Source organism: Rhinoraja longicauda, chromosome 38, assembly GCF_053455715.1.
Source record: "Rhinoraja longicauda isolate Sanriku21f chromosome 38, sRhiLon1.1, whole genome shotgun sequence".
Classification (NCBI taxonomy): Eukaryota; Metazoa; Chordata; class Chondrichthyes; order Rajiformes; family Arhynchobatidae; genus Rhinoraja; species Rhinoraja longicauda.
This window is the reverse complement of record NC_135990.1, coordinates 7,198,230-7,219,826: the sequence shown is the minus strand read 5'-3', so window position 1 is coordinate 7,219,826 and position 21,597 is coordinate 7,198,230. Positions and strand designations below refer to the sequence as shown.

At 49.0% G+C, this 21,597-nt stretch overlaps 1 protein-coding gene across 1 annotated transcript in view; it reads left to right on the top strand.

Moving 5' to 3' along the window:
- The window catches only part of nrg4 (neuregulin 4), a 29,734-nt gene extending 11,233 nt beyond the window's left edge, over positions 1-18,501 (top strand). The window contains exons 2-4 of the mRNA XM_078429835.1: positions 8,943-9,030; positions 13,007-13,165; positions 18,378-18,501. Of these exons, the coding sequence (XP_078285961.1) occupies positions 8,943-9,030; positions 13,007-13,165; positions 18,378-18,501 (371 nt within the window). The remainder of the gene's footprint in view (positions 1-8,942; positions 9,031-13,006; positions 13,166-18,377) is intronic.
- Positions 18,502-21,597: the final 3,096 nt, after the last annotated feature.

The following is a 21,597-nucleotide window of genomic DNA, read 5'->3' as shown; positions in this document are numbered from 1 at the left end:
CCTTACAGCGAATGCAGCGCCGGAGACTCAGGTTCGATCCTGACTACGGGCGCCGTCTGTACGGAGTTTGTACGTTCTCCCCCTGAGCTGCGTGGGTTTTCTCCGAGATCTTCGGTTTCCTCCCACACTCCAAAGACGTACAGGTAAGTAGGAAAATTGACTGGGTAAATGTAAAAATTATCCCTAGTGTGTGTAGGGTAGTGTTAATGTGCGGGGATCGCTGGGCGGCGCGGACCCGGTGGGCCGAAGGGCCTGTTTCCGCGCTGTATCTCTAAATCTAAATCTAAAAAAATCAAAATCGCCCTCTTACGAGAACACTCCACTACTCTAAGCATTTCTAGCATGTCTCGACTGGGCTCTTTGGCAATCCGATAACTACCACAAATGACTTCAGTGCATAAACAATTTCCAATGCCGACTCACCACACACACCTCCCCTCAGGGAAACAGATCCGAGACGATGAGCCCAGTATCAGGAAGGAATCACAAAGGCCGTGAAGAGTTTATATTTGATATATTTGTCATATTTGATTGACAAAATATTTCACATTTGCCTCATTCTCCGTAACTTGTCTTCACCTTGCCCACAACTAACAATGGTCCTTTTCCTTGATCGTCGTTACTTTTTTGCACATTATTTATTCACAAAATGCTGGAGTAACTCAGCAGGTCAGGCAGCATCTCGGGAGAGAAGGAATGGGCGACGTTTCGGGTCGAGACCCTTCTTCAGACTTTTTTGGTACTTTTTTGCATGTCTTTCATTCATTTGTTCTATATATCTCTCTCTATCACTGGCTGTATCTCTCGTTTCCCTTTCCTCTGACTCTCAGCCTGCAGAAGGGCCTTGCCTACTCCTTCTCTCCAGAGATGCTGCCCGTCCCGCTGAGTTACTCCAGCTTTATTGTGTCCATCTTCAAGTCAAGTCAAGTTTATTTGTCACATGCACGTACACGATGTGCAGAGAAATGAAAGTGGCAATGCCTGCGGATTGTGCAAATCAAAAGAATTACAGTTACAGCATATAAATTAAAGTTAATACAGAGAAGACAAAATTTAGTCCCTGGAGTTATAATAGTTAACAGTCCTGATGGCCTGTGGGAAGAAACCCCGTCTCATCCTCTCCGTTTTCACAGCGTGACAGCGGAGGCGTTTGCCTGACCGTAGCTGCCGGAACAGTCCGTTGCTGGGGTGGTAGGGGTCCCTCATGATCTTGCTTGCTCTGGATCTGCACCTCCTGATGTATAGGTCCTGCAGGGGGGGTGAGTGTAGTTCCCATGGTGCGTTCAGCCGAACGCACTACTCTCTGCAGAGCTTTTCAGTTTAAACCAGCATCTGCAGATACTTCTTACTCATCTTTGACTGCCTTGAGCACAGTTGGGAAAAGGCATGACTTTAGCAACCATGGCCAAATATCACCTTTCTTAAAACAAAGTGCTGGAGGAACTCTGTGGGTCAGGCAGCATCTGTGGAGGGAATGGACCGGCAGGGTTCTGGGTCAGATAGGTCCCAACCCAGAATGCCATCTGTCCATTCCTCCACAAATGCTGCCTGACCCGCTGAGTTCCTTTGTTTTTTGCTCAAGGTTCCAGCATCTCCAGTTTATTGTGTCTCCACGACATTTCTCAATCTGATTTCCAAAACTCCACTGCTCATGATGATTCCCCCATGAAGAAGGGTCTCGACCCGAAACGTCACCCATTCCTTCTCTCCTGAGATGCTGCCTGACCTGCTGAGTTACTCCAGCATTTTGTGAATAAATACCCCCATGAACTGTGGTTACTTGGCTTCCGATCGCTAAACACCTTTACTTAAATCTCTCAGCTTTCTCGATCTCCCCCCTCATGACCTACAGTTTTCTATGATTTGTATCGTCCTCCAACTATATTCCTTGAACTTCATGATTTTAGTTTACAGTAGTTTAGCTTAGAGATACAGCGTGGAAACAGGCCCTTTCGGCCCACCGGGTCCGCACCGACCAGCGATCCCCGCACACTAACACCATCCTACGCCCACTAGGGACAATGTTTACATTTACCAAGCCAGTTAATCTACATACCTGCACGTCTTTGGAGCGTGGGAGGAAACCGAAGATCTCGGAGAAAACCCCACGCAGGTCACGGGGAGAACGTACAAACTCCGTACAGTCAGCACCTGTAGTCGGGATCGAACCTGGGTCTCCGGCGCTGCATTCGCTGTAAGGCAGCAACTCTACCGCTGCGCCACCGTGCCCAGTGGATTTATCCCCAGTTGCCCTGCCACTGGAGCCCACTGCCTTGCCCTGGAACCGTGGGATTATCTTGTGGAACCTCTTTGCACCTCTACCCTGCTTCCAACGTTATTTCAACACAAGAAGACACAAGAAACTGCAGATGATGGAATCTTGAGCAGAAGACAAGATGCTGGAGGAACACAGTGGGTCAGGCAGCATCTGTGGAAGGAATGGGCAGATGGCATTTAGGGTTGAGATCCTTCTTCAGACTCCAGATTGGTTCAGTACGGCTTAGTTTATTGTCACGTGTACTGAGGTACAGTGAAAAGCTTTTTGTTGCTTGTTCACCAGTCAGTGGAAAACCAATACATGATTTCAATTGAGCCATTTTCAGTGTGCAGATACATGATAAGGGAATAACGTTTAGTGCAAGATAAAGCCAGTAAAGTTCAGAGATACAGCGAGGAAACCTTCGGTTCACCGGGTCCACACCGACCAGCGATTCCTGCACATTAACACTATCCTACACACACTAGGGACAATTTGTACATTTACCCAGCCAATTAACCTACAAACCTGTATGTCTTTGGAGTGTGGGAGGAAGCCGAGAATCTCGGAAAAACCAAGGCAGATCATGGGGAGAACGTACAAACTCCGTACAGACGGCACCCGTAGTCGGGATCGAACCCGGGTCTCCAGCGATGCATTCGCTGTAAGGCAGCAACTCTGCCGCTGCGCCACCCTGATCGATCAAAGATAGTCCGAGGGTCATCAATATCCGATCAAAGATAGTCCGAGGGTCGCACCCTGGCCACTCCATCTTCTCCCCTCTCCCATTGGGTAAAAGGTACAGAAGTGTGTGGTCGGCACGGTGGCGCAGCGGTAGAGTTGCTGCCTTACAGCGAATGCAGCGTCGGAGACTCAGGTTCGATCCTGACTACGGGCACCGTCTGTACGGAGTTTGTACGTTCTCCCCGTGAACTGCGTGGGTTTTCTCCGAGATCTTCGGTTTCCTCCCACACTCCAAAGACGTACAGGTTTGCAGGTTAATTGGCTGGGCAAATGTAAAAATTCTCCCTAGTGGGTGTAGGATAGTGTTAAGGAGCGGGGATCGCTGGGCTGCGCGGACCCGGTGGGCCGAAGGGCCTGCTTCTGCGCTGTATCTCTAAATCTAAAAATCTAGAACGCACATCTCCAGATTCAGGGACAGTTTCTTCCCAGCTGTTATCAGGCAACTGCGAGAGTGGTCCTGAACTACTATCTACCTCATTGATGACCCTCGGACTATCTTTGATCGGATATTGATGACCCTCGGACTATCTTTGATCGATCAGGGTGGCGCAGCGGCAGAGTTGCTGCCTTACAGCGAATGCATCGCTGGAGACCCGGGTTCCATCCCGACTACGGGTGCCGTCTGTAGGGAGTTTGTACGTTCTCCCCATGATCTGCCTTGGTTTTTCCGAGATTCTCGGCTTCCTCCCACACTCCAAAGACGTACAGGTATGTAGGTTAATTGGCTGGGTAAATGTACAAATTGTCCCTAGTGTGTGTAGGATAGTGTTAATGTGCAGGAATCGCTGGTCGGTGTGGACCCGGTGAACCGAAGGTTTCCTCACTGTATCTCTGAACTTTACTGGCTTTATCTTGCACTAAACGTTATTCCCTTATCATGTATCTGCACACTGAAAATGGCTCAATTGAAATCATGTATTGGTTTTCCACTGACTGGTGAACAAGCAACAAAAAGCTTTTCACTGTACCTCAGTACACGTGACAATAAACTAAGCCGTACTGAACCAATCTGGAGTCTGAAGAAGGATCTCAACCCTAAATGCCATCTGCCCATTCCTTCCGCAGATGCTGCCTGACCCACTGTGTTCCTCCAGCATCTTGTCTTCTGCTCAAGATTCCATCATCTGCAGTTTCTTGTGTCCTTGTGTTGAAATAACGTTGGAAGCAGGGTAGAGGTGCAAAGAGGTTCCACAAGATAATCCCACGGTTCCAGGGCGAGGCAGTGGGCTCCAGTGGCAGGGCAACTGGGGATAAATCCACTGCGCACGGTGGCGCAGCGGTAGAGTTGCTGCCTTACAGCGAATGCAGCGCCGGAGACCCAGGTTCGATCCCGACTACAGGTGCTGTCTGTACGGAGTTTGTACGTTCTCCCCGTGACCTGCGTGGGGTTTTCTGCGAGATCTTCATTTTCCTCTCACGCTCCAAAGACGTGCAGGTATGTAGATTAACTGGCTTGGTAAATGTAAACATTGTCCCTAGTGAGCATAGGATGGTGTTAGTGTGCGGGGATCGCTGGTCGGTGCGGACCCGGTGGGCCGAAAGGGCCTGTTTCCACGCTGTATCTCTAAACTAAACTACTGTAAACTAAAATCATGAAGTTCAAAGAATATAGTTGGAGGACGATACAAATCATAGAAAACTGTAGGTCATGAGGGGGGAGATCGAGAAAGCTGAGAGATCTAAGTAAAGGTGTTTAGCGATCGGAAGCCAAGTAACCACAGTTCATGGGGGTATTTATTCACAAAATGCTGGAGTAACTCAGCAGGTCAGGCAGCATCTCAGGAGAGAAGGAATGGGTGACGTTTCGGGTCGAGACCCTTCTTCATGGGGGAATCATCATGAGCAGTGGAGTTTTGGAAATCAGATTGAGAAATGTGGATCACAATAAACTGGAGATGCTGGAACCTTGAGCAAAAAGCAAAGGAACTCAGCGGGTCAGGCAGCATTTGTGGAGGAATGGACAGATGGCATTCTGGGTTGGGACCTATCTGACCCAAAACCGTGCCGGTCCATTCCCTCCACAGATGCTGCCTGACCCACAGAGTTCCTCCAGCACTTTGTTTTAAGAAAGGTGATATTTGGCCATGGTTGCTAAAGTCATGCCTTTTCCCAACTGTGCTCAAGGCAATCAAAGATGAGTAAGAAGTATCTGCAGATGCTGGTTTAAACTGAAAAGCTCTGCAGAGAGTAGTGCGTTCGGCTGAACGCACCATGGGAACTACACTCACCCCCCCTGCAGGACCTATACATCAGGAGGTGCAGATCCAGAGCAAGCAAGATTATGGGGGACCCCTACCACCCCAGCAACGGACTGTTCCGGCAGCTACGGTCAGGCAAACGCCTCCGCTGTCACGCTGTGAAAACGGAGAGGATGAGACGGGGTTTCTTCCCACAGGCCATCAGGACTGTTAACTATTATAACTCCAGGGACCAAATTTTGTCTTCTCTGTATTAACTTTAATTTATATGCTGTAACTGTAATTCTTTTGTTTTGCACAATCCGCAGGCATTGCCACTTTCATTTCTCTGCACATCGTGTATGTGCATGTGACAAATAAACTTGACTTGACTTGAAGATGGACACAATAAAGCTGGAGTAACTCAGCGGGACGGGCAGCATCTCTGGAGAGAAGGAATAGGCAAGGCCCTTCTGCAGGCTGAGAGTCAGAGGAAAGGGAAACGAGAGATACAGCCAGTGATAGAGAGAGATATATAGAACAAATGAATGAAAGACATGCAAAAAAGTACCAAAAAAGTCTGAAGAAGGGTCTCGACCCGAAAAGTCGCCCATTCCTTCTCTCCCGAGATGCTGCCTGACCTGCTGAGTTACTCCAGCATTTTGTGAATAAATAATGTGCAAAAAAGTAACGACGATCAAGGAAAAGGACCATTGTTAGTTGTGGGCAAGGTGAAGACGAGTTACGGACAATGAGGCAAACGTGAAATATTTTGTCAATCAAATATGACAAATATATCAAATATGAACTCTTCTCGGCCTTTTTAATCCTTCCTGATACTGGGCTCATCGTCTCGGATCTGTTTCCCTGAGGGGAGGTGTGTGTGTGGTGTCTCGGCATTGGAAATTGTTTATCATATCATATCATATCATATATCTACAGCCGGAAACAGGCCTTTTCGGCCCTCCAAGTCCGTGCCGCCCAGTGATCCCCGTACATTAACACTATCCTACACCCACTAGGGACAATTTTTACATTTACCCAGCCAATTAACCTACATACCTGTACGTCTTTGGAGTGTGGGAGGAAACCGAAGATCTCGGAGAAAACCCACGCAGGTCATGCACTGAAGTCATTTGTGGTAGTTATCGGATTGCCAAAGAGCCCAGTCGAGACATGCTAGAAATGCTTAGAGTAGTGGAGTGTTCTTGTAAGAGGGTGATTTTGATTTTTTTAGATTTAGATTTAGAGATACAGCGCGAAACAGGCCCTTGGGCCCACCGGGTCCGCGCCGCCCAGCGATCCCCGCACATTAACACTACCCTACATACACTAGGGATAATTTTTACATTTATCCAGTCAATTTTCCTACATACCTGTACGTCTTTGGAGTGTGGGAGGAAACCGAAGGTCTCGGAGAAAACCCACGCAGGTCATGGGGAGAACGTACAAACTCCGTACAGACGGCGCCCGTAGTCAGGATCGAACCTGAGTCTCCGGCGCTGCTTTCGCTGTAAGGCAGCAACTCTACCGCTGCGCCACCGTGCCGCCCTTAGACACAGATCATGTTGCTCATATAAGACACAAAGTGATGGAGTAACTCAGCGGGTCAGGTGGTATCTCTGGAGAACATGGGCAGGTGAGATTTTGGGTCAGGACCCTTCTACAGTTTAAGAATAAGGGGTCGGCCATTTAGAACGAGGGTCATCAATTAGGTAGATAGTAGTTCAGGACCACTCTCGCAGTTGCCTGATAACAGCTGGGAAGAAACTGTCCCTGAATCTGGAGATGTGCGTTCTAGATTTTTAGATTTAGAGATACAGCGCAGAAGCAGGCCCTTCGGCCCACCGGGTCCGCGCAGCCCAGCGATCCCCGCTCCTTAACACCATCCTACACCCACTAGGGAGAATTTTTACATTTGCCCAGCCAATTAACCTACAAACCTGTACGTCTTTGGAGTGTGGGAGGAAACCGAAGATCTCGGTGAAAACCCACGCAGTTCACGGGGAGAACGTACAAACTCCGTACAGACGGCGCCCGTAGTCAGGATCGAACCTGAGTCTCCGGCGCTGCATTCGCTGTAAGGCAGCAACTCTACCGCTGCGCCACCGTGCCGACCACACACTTCTGTACCTTTTACCCAATGGGAGAGGGGAGAAGATGGAGTGGCCAGGGTGCGACTCGTCCTTGATTATGCTGCTGGCCTTGCCGAGGCAGCGTGAGGTATGAATGGAATCAATGGAAGGGAGGTTGATTTGTGTGATGGTCTCGGCCGCGTCCACAATTCGCTGCAATTTCTTTACGGTCTTGGATGTAGATTATAATTAGATCAGTCTTGTTGATCGAGGAATCACCCTGAGAGGTCACCTCCTGCTCCTAATTGATATGTTTGTGTGAGCCGAATGAAGTGTGAGCCCTTTGAATCTATTCCATCATTAGGAATATACGGAATCTAGGGATGTGGGGGAAAAAAGCAGGAACGGGGCACTGATTTTGGATGATCAACCATGATCATATTGGATGGTGGTGCTGGCTCGAAGGGCCGAATGGCCTACTCCTGCACCTATTTGTCATGTTCCTATGTTTCTATTACAGCAATGACGTGTACCTCAACTTCCTTCCACACTCCAAAGACGTGCAGGTTTGTTGGTTAATTGGCTTGGTGTAAGTGTAAATTGTCCCCTGGTGTGTGTAGGATAGTGTTAGTGTGCAGGGATCGCTGGTCGGCACGGACCCGGTGGGCCGAAGGGCCTGTTTCCGCGCTGTATCTCTAAACTTTGAACCTCAAAATGTCTTCCATCTCGTCCCTGCACAGGTTCACTAAGTTCCTCCAAGCACTTCGATTTTTGCACATTATAACGACGAATAGACCTTAAAAGCACTTGGCTGGACTTGTCCTCGTTTGATGGTGCGTGTGGACTTGATGGCATGAAGGACAAGCTTCTCTTGACTATGACTATCTTTAACATCATGTCTTGTGAATTGTGAAACCACCTTGACTACTTCCTCAGGCAGCTCGCTCCACATACCCACCACCCTCTGCGGGGAAAAAGTTGCCCATCAAGGACCCGTTTTTACAATAATCTGACACTAACACATTTTATTCTCACCACATTCCCACCAACTGCACACCAACACTTTGGGAGCGGGGGGTGGGGGGGGGTGGAAATCTACAGATACCAATTAACCCACAAGAGCCACACGATTTAGGGATGTGGGAGGAAAGCAGAGCAATAAACAATAGACAATAGACAATAGGTGCAGGAGTAGGCCATTCAGCCCTTCGAGCCAGCACCGCCATTCAATGCGATCATGGCTGATCACTCTCAATCAGTACCCCGTTCCTGCCTTCTCCCCATACCCCCTCACTCCGCTATCCTTAAGAGCTCTATCCAGCTCTCTCTTGAAAGCATCCAACGAACTGGCCTCCACTGCCTTCTGAGGCAGAGAATTCCACACCTTCACCACTCTCTGACTGAAAAAGTTCTTCCTCATCTCCGAGAAAACCGAGGCGGTCACGGGGAGAACGTGCAAACTCTACACAGGCAGCACTGAGCCTGGGTTACTGGAGCTGTGAGGCCTCAGCTCTCTACAAGCTTTGTCTCTGTGCCACACTTACAAAGCAGAAGCGATAGAAATGCCTGCATGTACTGAAAATGCCAGTGCAAACCAAAGCTAAAATACGTACTCCGTTACATCGATTGTTTTTGGAACATTTTGTACGTCAATCCCTAATTTTGGATCTTCTTTCTTAATCCTCTTAGCACATGGAGAACTCTGTCCAGACAGCTACAATTCCTACTGCTTTAATGGAGGCACCTGCTACATTCTAATATCCACTCCATTCTGCTGGTAAGTCGCATTCTTGCAGTGTAACGAACCAAAGGTGGTGCAGTGGTAGAGCTACTGCCTTACAGCGCCAGAGACCGGGTTCCATCCTGACTACGGGCGCTTGTCTGTACGGAGTTTGTACCTATAAGAAAATAAATGCAGATGCTGGTACAAATCGATTTATTCACAAAATGCTGGAGTAACTCAGTAGGTCCGGCAGCATCTCGGGAGACAATAATAGACAATAGACAGTAGGTGCAGGAGGAGGCCATTCAGCCCTTCGAGCCAGCACCGCCATTCAATGCGATCATGGCTGATCACTCTCAATCAATACCCCGTTCCTGCCTTCTCCCCATACCCCCTCACTCCACTATCCTTAAGAGCTCTATCCAGCTCTCTCTTGAAAGCATCCAACGAACTGGCCTCCACTGCCTTCTGAGGCAGAGAATTCCACACCGTCACCACTCTCTGACTGAAAAAGTTCTTCCTCATCTCCGTTCTAAATGGCCTACCCCTTATTCTTAAACTGTGGCCCCTTGTTCTGGACTCCCCCAACATTGGGAACATGTTTCCTGCCTCTAATGTGTCCAATCCCCTAATTATCTTATATATTTCAATAAGATCCCCCCTCATCCTTCTAAATTCCAGTGTATACAAGCCTAATTGCTCCAGCCTTTCAACATACGACAGTCCCGCCATTCCGGGAGAGAAGGAATGGGTGACATTTTGGGTCGAGACCCTTCTTCAGACTGAAGAAACGTCACCCATTTCTTCTCTCCCGAGATGCTGCCTGACCTGCTGAGTTACTCCAGCATTTTGTGAATAAACGGGGTTTTGTACCTTCTCACCGTGACCTGCGTGGTTTTTCTCCGAGATCCTCGGTTTCCTCCCACGCTCCAAAGACGTACAGGTTTGTAGGTTACATAGAAACATAGAAAATAGGTGCAGGAGTAGGCCATTCAGCCCTTCGAGCCTGCACCGCCATTCAGTATGATCATGGCTGATCATCCAGCTCAGTAACCCGTACCTGCCTTCTCTCCATACCCCCTGATCCCTTTAGCCACAAGGGCCACATCTAACTCCCTCTTAAATATAGCCAATGAACTGTCCTCAACTACCTTCTGTGGCAGAGAATTCCACAGACTCACCACTCTCTGTGTGAAGAAACGTTTTCTCATCTCGGTCCTAAAAGACTTCCCCCTTATTCTTAAGCTGCGACCCCTGGTACTGGAACTGGTTAAGCCCTGGTTAATTGGCTTGATAAAAATTGTCCCTGGTGTGTGTGTGTCGGGTGGTGTTAGTGTGCGGGGTTCGCTGGTCAGTGCGGACTCAGTGGGCCAAAGGACCTGTTTCCACGCTGTATCTCTAAACTAAATTAAATCAGCCAGGCCACACTGCAGATCAAAACTGCAGTCACTGACGACCCCCTTTGGAATTGCGATTCTGTGCTCAGTTGAAAGATTGCGTGTTCCATTTACTGTTAAGGATTGAAGTGAAATTGGCTGGATAAGCGCAGTTCTGGTGGAAACAACTTCCCACAGAAGGGCCACCCTTAAGTAACAACACCAAAGGACAATAACAAAATAATTGTAATTTGGGGCAGCACAGTGTCACAGCAGGGAGAGCCACTATCTCTCAGCTTCAGAGTCCCAAGTTCGATCCTGACCTTGGGTGCTGCCTGTGTGGAGTTTGCACATTCACCCTGTTTCCTCCCACATCCCAAAAATGTTCACAAGTTCATTAGTCATAGGAGCAGAATTAGGTGCTTCGGCCCATCGAGCCTAGGCACTTTGGCCCATGCGGTGCTAGCTCGAAGGGCCAAATGGCCTCCTACTGCACCAATTTTCTATGTCTACTCCGCCATTCAATCGCGGCTGGTCTATCTCTCCCTCCTAACCTCATTCTGCTCCCTCCTCCCCATAGACCCCTGACGTGTGGGTTTGTGGATCAATTGTCTGTAAGAAACCACTAGTACGTAGTAAGTGGATGAGAAAGTGGGATAACATAGAACTCATGTGAAAAGGTGATCGATGGTCGGCATGGAATTGGTGGGTACCTCAACGGGCACCTCAACTCTGTCTCCTTACTTCGGTTCAATTGCCGTTGATTTTTTAGATTTAGAGATACAGCACGGAAACAGGCCCTTCGGCCCACCGGGTCCGCGCCGCCCAGCGATCCCCGCACATTAACATTATCCTACACCCACTAGGGACAATTTTTACATTTGCCTACATACCTGTACGTCTTTGGAGTGTGGGAGGAAACCGAAGATCTCGGAGAAAACCCACGCAGGTCACGGGGAGAACGTACAAACTCCGTACAGACGGCGCCCGTAGTCAGGATCGAACCCGGGTCTCCGGCGCTGCATTCGCTGTAAGGCAGCAACTCTACCGCTGCGCCACCGTGCCGCCCGTATCCTGACCCAAAACACAATCTCACCTGTAGAAACCAGGAACTGCAGATGCTGGTTAATACACAAAAGGACCCAAAGTGCTGGAGTGACTCAGCGGGTCAGACAGCATCTCTAGAGAACATGGATAGGTGACGTTTTGGATTGAGAACCTTCTTCAGACTGATTGGGGGGGGGGGGGGAAGATAGCTGGAAGAGGGGAGAGGCAGGACAAAGCGTTACGTGGTGTCTAACCATCTCAGTATTGAGTCAGCATCTCAATAGACAATAGACAATAGGTGCAGGAGGAGGCCATTCGGCCCTTCGAGCCAGCACCGCCATTCAATGTGATCATGGCTGATCATTCTCAATCAGTACCCCGTTCCTGCCTTCTCCCCATACCCCCTGACTCCGCCATCCTTAAGAGCTCTATCTAGCTCTCTCTTGAATGCATTCAGAGAATTGGCCTCCACTGCCTTCTGAGGCAGAGAATTCCACAGATTCACAGTCTGAAGATGGGTCTCGACTCGAAACCTCACCCATTCCTTCTCTCCAGAGATGCTGCCTGACCCGCTGAGTTACTCCAGCATTTTGTGTCTACCTTCGATTTAAACCAGCATCTGCAGTTTTTTTTTCCCCACACGTCAGTATTGAGTTTGTTGCATTGTTACCGGCTGGGGCAGGCAGCTATGGGTCTCGCACTCCATAATATCCTCTCCCACCACCTCATCCTATCGTCTGTTTCAGATACAGAGGATGGAAGAGCCAGTGACACACACCATCTATTGACGATAGGTTATTGAGTACTGGAAGTTTTGAGCACTTCAGCATTTCGCGTCTATCTTCAGTGTAAACCAGCATCTGCAGTTCCATCCTTCACATATTGAGTTTACACCTGGTTTTTGGCTGGGGGATACTCTATGCTGAGCTATTCAACTAGGTATTAGCCCAGGGCTATCGGAATCAAGGGATATGGGGAGAGTGCAGGAACAGGGTGTAGAACGGGTGATCAAAGGATGGTACGGACTCATTCACAAAATGCTGGAGTAACTCAGCAGGTCAGGCAGCATCTCGGGAGAGAAGGAATGGGTGACGTTTCGGGTCGAGACCCTTCTTCAGTCTGAAGAAGCAGTAGGTCCTTCCCGTGACCACAAGTAAGACGATGAGCAGGGTGACTGCAATGACAATGACCAGCCACGAGCTCCCAACTGTCAGTCTGAAGAAGGGTCTCGACCCGAAACGTCACCCATTCCTTCTCTCCCGAGATGCTGCCTGACCTGCTGAGTTACTCCAGCATTTTGTGAATGAATCGATTTGTGCCAGCATCTGCAGTTATTTTATTATACCGATAGTATGGACTCGGTGGGCCGATGGGCCTGTTTCCACTCTGCATCTCTAAACTGAAAGAGGGTTGCAGCACTCTGATGGAATTTTTTTTTATCCTCCGACTTTTCTCTTGGTCGGAGTAAATTGAACGGTGGGATCAAATCGCAGAGACGTAAATCCGCCACCCTTACTGTGTGGGATATTTCCGATGACATTAATCCTCAGGGGAAATTGGCCCAATTTCCCTGTTGTGTGACCGGGTGACCCTTCTATCTTGCGCAGGTGTAACGACAGCTTCAAAGGAAACCGATGCCAGGAATTCTTGCTGCTCAGCCAGCAGCCGGAGAGGACAGTTGGGAGCTCGTGGCTGGTCATTGTCATTGCAGTCACCCTGCTCATCGTCTTACTTGTGGTCACGGGAAGGACCTACTGCTATTGCCGGTGAGCCCACATCAATCACAGCTGACCATCTGCCCAAGGACAAGCTGGGGGTTGGGGGGGCTGGGGAGGAGCGGAGGAAAGGAGGAACGATATAAGCCCCTCGGCGTCCTACTTGCAGGTAGTGCAGCTTTCTCTCACGTCCAACGATCTGTGTGTGGTCTACGTGCAGTGTGCACTTTTTCCTGCATGACCAGTTCATAAGTTTTAGGAGCAGAATTAGGCTATTTCGCCCTTCGAGTCTACTCCGCCATTCACAAGTTCACGGGTTACAGTAGAACTAGGCCATTTGGCCCATCGAGTCTACTCTGCCATTCAATCACGGCTGATCTCTATGTCTAAAAATCCCATTCTCCTGCCTTCTCCACATAACCCGGCACCCGCTCTCATCAAGAATCTGGTCAACCTCAGTCAAACAACATGGAAACCGGCACTTCAGCTTAATTCATCCATACCAACCAAGACGCCCCATCAAAGCGAGTCCCATTTGCCCGTGTTTGGCCCATATCCCTCTAAACCTTTCCTATCCATGTACCTGCCCAGGTGTCTTCTCCAGGTGCTTGACCAGGTCTCCTTACATACATAAGACATGCTGGCATGTTGACTGGCCACCAAATTGGTGGAGGTGTCTGGCGGAGAAATCGGGTTAAAGGGAATGTATGAGAGAAGAGACTCCAAGGGAATAGGCAGATGGATGTAGGAACACAGAACTGCAGATGCTGGTTTACAAAAGAAGACACAAAGTGCTGGGGTAACTCAGCAGGTCAGGCAGCATCTCGGGAGAACGTGGATTGTTGATGTTTTGGGTCGAGACCTTCTTCAGAAATAAGCCGGGGGTGTGGGAGGATTAATGAGACTATTCTGAGAGCTGGAATAAACTCAGTGGACCAAAATAATGAGCGTTTGACAGCTCTTGGCCTGTCCTCGCTGGTGTTTAGAAGAATGAGGGTGGCCCAAATTCATTCGAACTTACCAAATAGGGAAAGGCGTGGATCGAGTGAATGTGGAGAGGATTATTCCAGCAGTGGGAGAGTCTCGGACCACTCCAAAGACGTAAAGGTTTGTAGGTTAATTGACAGGGTAAATGTAAAAATTGTCCCTAGTGTGTGTAGGATAGTGTTAATGTGCGGGGATCGCTGGGCGGCACGGACTCGGTGGGCCGAAGGGCCTGTTTCCGTGCTGTATCTCTAAATCTAAAAAATCAACTGCAATTGAACCGAAGTAAGGAGACAGAGTTGAGGTGCCCATTGAGGTACCCACTAAGTCCATGCCGACCATCGATCACCTTTTCACATGAGTTCTATGTTATCCCACTTTCTCATCCACTTACTACGTACTAGTGGTTTCTTACAATTGATCCACAAACCCACACGTCAGGGGTCTATGGGGAGGAGGGAGCAGAATGAGGTTAGGAGGGAGAGATAGACCAGCCGCGATTGAATGGCGGAGTAGATATAGAAAATTGGTGCAGTAGGAGGCCATTTGGCCCTTCGAGCTAGCACCGCATGGGCCAAAGTGCCTAGGCTCGATGGGCCGAAGCACCTAATTCTGCTCCTATGACTAATGAACTTGTGAACATTTTTGGGATGTGGGGGGAAACAGGGTGAATGTGCAAACTCCACACAGGCAGCACCCAAGGTCAGGATCGAACTTGGGACTCTGAAGCTGAGAGATAGTGGCTCTCCCCGCTGCGACACTGTGCTGCCCCAAATTACAATCAGAGGGCACAGGCTCACTGTAAAAGGACGTGTCTTTTGAAAGGAGTCTAAAGGAGTCTGCCCCTTCTTCAGACTGATTCAGTCCCTCCAGCGTTTTGGTTTATGTCTGTGAATGGCACTATTTTTCGTACACTTCTTACTTCAATCAGCCTGAAGGGTCTCGACCCGAAACATCACCCATTCCTTCTCTCCAGAGATGCTGCCTGTCCCGCTGAGTTACTCCAGCTTTAGTGTCTATCTTCGGTGTAAACCAGCATCTGCTGTTCCTTCCGACACCTTTAGGAGATGCGGGAGGAATTTCTTTAGTCAGAGGGTGGTGAATTCATTGCCACAGACAGCGGTGAAGTCCAAGTCAGTGGGTATTTTTAAAGCGGAGATTGACAAGTTCTTGATTAGTAAGGGCGTCAAAGGTTATGGGGAGAAAGCAGGAGAATGGGGTTGAGAGGGAAAGATAGATCAGCCATGTTTGAATGACGGAGTAGACTCAATTGGCCGAATGGTCTAATTCTGCTCCTGTGATAGAAACATAGAAACATAGAAAATAGGTGCAGGAGTAGGCCATTCGGCCCTTCGAGCCTGCACCGCCATTCAATATGATCATGGCTGATCATTCAGCTCAGTATCCCGTACCTGCCTTCTCTCCGTACCCCCTGATCCCTTTAGCAAAAAGGGCCACATCTAACTCCCTCTTAAATATAGCCAATGAACTGGCCTCAACTACCTTCTGTGGCAGAGAATTCCACAGACTCACCACTCTCTGTGTGAAGAAATGTTTTCTTATCTCGGTCCTAAAAGACTTCCCCCTTATCCTTAAGCTGTGACCCCTGGTTCTGGACTCCCCCAACATCGGGAACAATCTTCCCGCATCTGGCCTCTCCAACACCTTAAGAATTTTATATGTTTCTATAAGATCCCCCCTCAGTCTTCTAAATTCCAGCGAGTACAAGCCCAGTCTATCTAGTCTTTCCTCATATGAAAGTCCCGCCATCCCAGGGATCAATCTGGTGAACCTTCTCTGTACTCCCTCTAAGGCAAGAACGTCTTTCCTCAGGTTAGGAGACCAAAACTGCACACAATACTCCAGGTGCGGTCTCACCAAGGCCCTGTACAACTGCAGCAGAACCTCCCTGCTCCTAAACTCAAATCCTCTTGCTATGAATGCCAACATACCATTCGCTTTCTTCACTGCCTGCTGCACCTGCATGCTTGCTTTCAATGACTGGTGCACCATGACACCCAGGTCACGTTGCATCTCCCCTTCTCCCAATCGGTCACCATTCAGGTAATACTCTGCTTTCCTGTTCTTGCCGCCAAAGTGGATAACCTCACATTTATCCACATTATATTGCATCTGCCATGCATAGTGATTTATGGACTTAAATGGCCTCAGTCTAAATCAAGCAAGGAATGAGGCAAAATGATCTGCCTTGATCTTTAATGCTCTTCCAAGTCTTCCAAAGGCAAGAAACATTTGTTGAGGTCATAACGATGTTACCAACTCTCCTCCACCTCTATATGTAGCTGTAGTTGTCCATGTTCGATCATGTAGGTCTGGTGCAGACATATCTTGCTAGATCACTGGACAAAAATTACAACTTTGGCTGGTATTTTGCCCTTCGTAATTTGTTCATCTGGGCGTGTGACAGGGCGTACATTCCGAATGTGCCTTCCGAGATTTCCAGATACAGGCTGGCTTATCTAAATAAAATGCAGTGCAGTTGATTTACGAGGATGTTGCCAAGACTCGAGGGCCTGAGGTTGAGCAGACTGCGACCTTATTCCTTGGAGCGCAGGAGGATGAAGGATGACGACCTTATAGAGGTAGACAAAATCATGAGAGGAATAGCTAAGGTAAAAGCACAGAGTCTTTCACCCAGAGGAATGGAGAATGAGAGGACTTGGGTTTAAGGTGAGGGGCGAAAGATTTAATAGGAACCTGAGGGGTAACATTTTTACACAAAGGGTGGCGGGTGTATGGAAGAAGCTGCCAGAGGAGGTAGTTGAGGAAGGGACTATCGCAACTTTTAAGAAACATTTAGACAGGTACATGAATGGGAGAGGTTTAGAAGGATATGGGCCAAACACAGGAAGGTGGGACTAGTGTAGATGGGGCATGTTGGTCGGCATGGGCAAGTTGGGCTGAAGGGCCATTTCCACACTATGGTGTAATCATTGTTGTAATATAGGGAATAGTGCATCCAGGTTGTACACAGCAAGCTCCCAATACATTGGAAAATTGTGTGCAGTTCTAGTTTCTCCATTACAGTGCCACAGATAGTAGAGCTGCTGCCTCACATCGCCAGCAACGCAGGTTCGATCCTGACTTTGGGCGCTACCTGTGTGGAGTTTGCACGTTCTCCCCGTGACTGCGAGGGCTTCCTTCGGGTGCTCCGGTTTCCTCCCACATCCAAAGGCATGCAGGTTCGCAGGTTGATTGGCCTCTGTAAATTGGCCCCGAGTGTGCAGGGAGTGGAAGAACAGAACTGGTGAGAACAGGTGACCGATGGTCGGCCTGGACTCGGTGGGGCAAAGAGGTGGCAAGGAGCCAGCAGTCAAATTAATCAGGAGGTCTATTGTCTATTCTGAATGCATTTAAGAGAGAGCTGGATAGAGCTCTTAAGGATAGCGGGGTCAGGGGTATGGGGAGAAGGCAGGAACGGGGTACAGATTGAGAATGATCAGCCATGATCACATTGAATGGCGGTGCTGGCTCGAAGGGCCGAATGGTCTCCTCCTGCACCTATTGTCTATTAACATTAACGCTACTGTAGTGTGTTTAATAGCAACCGGAGGGAATTTCTAGGCAACTCTCTGGAAACTGGTCTCCACAGGGTTTCTCTGTAGGAGACTGGACACCACAATGAAGGTATCACAAAATGCTGGAGTAACCATGATTACATTGAATGGCGGTGCTGGCTCGAGGGGCCGAATGGCCTCCTCCTGCACCTATTGTCTGTAATGAAAATAGCCGGGAGTCTCCCTCCCAACCCCCCCATATATATAAGAAGGTAACTGCAGATGCTGGTACAAATCAAAGGTATTTATTCACAAAATGCTGGAGTAACTCAGCAGGTCAGGCAGCATCTCGGGAGAGAAGGAATGGGTGACGTTTCGGGTCGAGACCCTTCTTCAGACCCTTATCTCTTTGTGTCTCCCCCCCCCCCCCCCCCCCCCCCCCCTCGACTCTCAGTCTGAAGAAGGGTCTCGACCCGAAACGTCACCCATTCCTTCTCTCCCGAGATGCTGCCTGACCTGCTGAGTTACTCCAGCATTTTGAGAATAATTACCCCCCATATATATAAGTGCTGGAGCAAATGAGGCCATTCGACCCATCAATCATGGCTGATCTATCTCTCCCTCCTAACCCCATTCTCCTGCCTTCTCCCCTTAACCCCATGACGCCCGTACAAGTCAAGAATCTATCTATCTCTGCCTTAAAGATATCCATTGTGCGAGTGGTGCTCCCACGTTACTCTGGGCTTGCTGTTGTGTTTCAGGAAGCAGAGGCTGAAGAGGATGAAGGAGCAGGGCCGGAGTGTGTACCACGTCGTGGCCAGGCACAGAAGCATCGACATCGAGGAGACATTCGCCGCCAGGAAGCACGAGCCAAATAAACAATAAACTCATCGCCGAGATGACTGAAAGGACGAGCTCTCTCTCTCACACACACACACACACACACACACACACACACACACACACACACACACACACACACAAAGCTCCAGCCAACCACCGGATCAGAAGGAATCTCCACCCCGGGCCTTTCCGTTTTAAGCACAGATCCTCAGATCCTTCCGTTCAGCAATAAAGTGAAATGTCCAGCTGGGACCTTGGACTGAAAAGAACTCATCTCCAAAGCGCAAGAACAAACGCAAGAACAATAGACAATAGGTGCAGGAGGAGGCCATTCGGCCCTTTGAGCCAGCACCGCCATTCAATGTGATCATGGCTGATCATTCTCAATCAGTACCCCGTTCCTGCCTTCTCCCCATACCCCCTGACTCCGCTATCCTTAAGAGCTCTATCTGAACGCTTAGGAGATACTAGAGACTGCATGTGCTGGACGTTTGATCAACACGAAAAAATGCTGGAGATCTCAGCGGGTCAGGTAGCATCTGTGGAGGAAAATGGACAGACGACGATCTGGGTCTGACCCTTCTTCAGACTGATACGGTCCCTCCAGCAGTTTGTTTTTTTTGTCTGTAAAAGGTACTGTCTTTGGTATACTCTCTACTACAATCAGTCTGAAGAAGGGTCTGGATCCAAAATGTTACCCATCCATTTTCTCCAGAGATGTTCCTTGACCCGCTGAGTTACTCCAGCATTTTGTGTCCTTGTAGCGTTGCTCCTTCGTTACCCACAGAACCCTGGCTATGTTAAGGGAACCCTTGCTTTCCCTCTCTCTCCATCCCTCCCCCTTCCCCCTCCTAGTTCTCCGACCAGTCTGACTGTTCCCCTGATTAAATTTATATCTCCGTATGCTGCGTTGTCACTTTCTCCTAGCTAACAATGATCTATTCTACATTTTCCTTAATTCCGCATCCCCTTTGATGCCTTGTTTTCACACCACACCCTTCCTTATCTCTTTGTGTCTCCCCCCCCACCCCCACCCCCAGAATCTCAGTCTGAAGGAGGGTCTCGGCCCGAAACGTCACCCATTCCTTCTCTCCAGAGATGCTGCCTGTCCCGCTGAGTTACTCCAGCATTTTGTGTCTATCTGCAGTTCCTTCCTCCATATCTCAAAGTAACACAGGGAGGGGCCTGAAAGGATGACTATGGTGGAGTATTCAACCAGGTTCCTCCCCATCTGAATTATAATGATTACTGTTTGGAAGTACTATAATTGGGCTTCTCACAGCATGCTAAGATCTTATAGAAACGTACAAAATTCTTAAGGGGTTGGACAGGCTAGATGCAGGAAGATTGTCCCGATGTTGGGGAAGTCCAGAACAGGGGGTCACAGTTTAAGGATAAGGGGGGAAAGTCTTTTAGGACCGAGATGAGAACGTTTTTTTTCACACACAGAGTGGTGAATCTGTGGAATTCTCTGCCACAGAGGGTAGTTGAGGCCAGTTCATTGGCTATATTTAAGAGGGAGTTAGATGTGGCCCTTGTGGCTAAAGGGATCAGGGGGTATGGAGAGAAGGCAGGTACGGGATACTGAGTTGGATGACCAGCCATGATCATATTGAATGGCGGTGCGTACAGGCTCGAAGGGCCGAATGGCCTACTCCTGCACCTATTTTCTATGTTTCTATGTTAACGATGCCGCTGGGAACAATGTTGCTCTTTGCATTACTACTGTTATTGGTGGCTTCAGCCTTAGCAACAGGGTGACACAGTTCCCTCCAACGATAAAACTCGTCCGTGCTGTGCAAGAATGCAGGCCAAGCCACTGTTTCTTCTTTAATTTATTCTACAGGAGGTGGGTCAGATAGACATGGTCAAAATGTTATTGAATAAGCGGTGGTGAATCCTCCGTCATCCCAGAGCACCAACCGCCATGAAACAAGACATCATCTCGACATCATCGACTCGCTAAATTTCAATAAACCTTGCTACCAATATTCCATTTCCCCCAAGGGTGATAAGGGAATGGAATCTGTTACCACCCAACACAATGGGTGCTGCTCCCGATGTTAAGTCATTTAAAAAGGGGATTGAGCAACTGGATCTCCTTAACTTGGTCAAAAAGGCCCCCAATGTTGGGGGAGTCCAGAACAAGGGGCCACAGTTTAAGAATAAGGGGTAGGCCATTTAGAACTGAGATGAGGAAAAACTTTTTTCAGTCAGAGAGTTGTGAATCTGTGGAATTCTCTGCCTCAGAAGGCAGTGGAGGCCAATTCTCTGAATGTATTCAAGAGAGAGCTGGATCGAGCTCTTAAGGATAGCGGAGTCAGGGGGTATGGGGAGAAGGCAGGAACGGGGTACTGATTGAGAAAGATCAGCCATGATCACATAGAATGGCGGTGCTGGCTCAAAGGGCCGAATGGCCTCCTCCTGCACCTATTGTCTATTGTCTACTTCAAAATGTAGTCGCTACTCCACTCCGACCTGCGCGAGTAACTTATGAGGTGTTTGCGCAGTAATCAACCAGAACCAGAACCATACCAAGGCGGTTCAAGTGGTTATGGAACAGGTTGATCCGGCATCCATAAAGGGATCACGCGTTTCTCAATGCGAATCGCTCAGCGGACACTAAAACCTCGGGCCCATCTGCTCGGGTGTTGTTTCCTTGAGCCGTCACAAAGGGCGGTCACGGTGGCGCAGCGGTAGAGTTGCTGCCTTACAGCGAATGCAGTGCCGTCAGAGACTCAGGTTCGATCCTGACTGCGGGCGCCGTGTGTACGGGGTTTGTACGTTCTCCCCGTGACCTGCGTGGGTTTTCTCCGAGATCTTCGGTCTCCTCCCACGCTCCAAAGACGTACAGGTTTGTAGGTTAATTGACTGGGTAAATGTAAAAATTGTCCCTAGTGGGTGTAGGATAGCGTTAATGTGCGGGGATCGCTGGGCGGCGCGGACCCGGTGGGCCGAAGGGCCTGTTTCCGCGCTGTTTCTCTAAATCTAAAATCTAAATCTAAAGAAAATAGGTGCAGCAGTAGGCCATTCGGCCCTTCGAGCCAGCACGTCCATTCAATGTGATCATGGCTGATCATTCTCAATCAGTACCCCCGTTCCTGCCTTCTCCCCATATCCCCAGATTCCGTTAGTCCT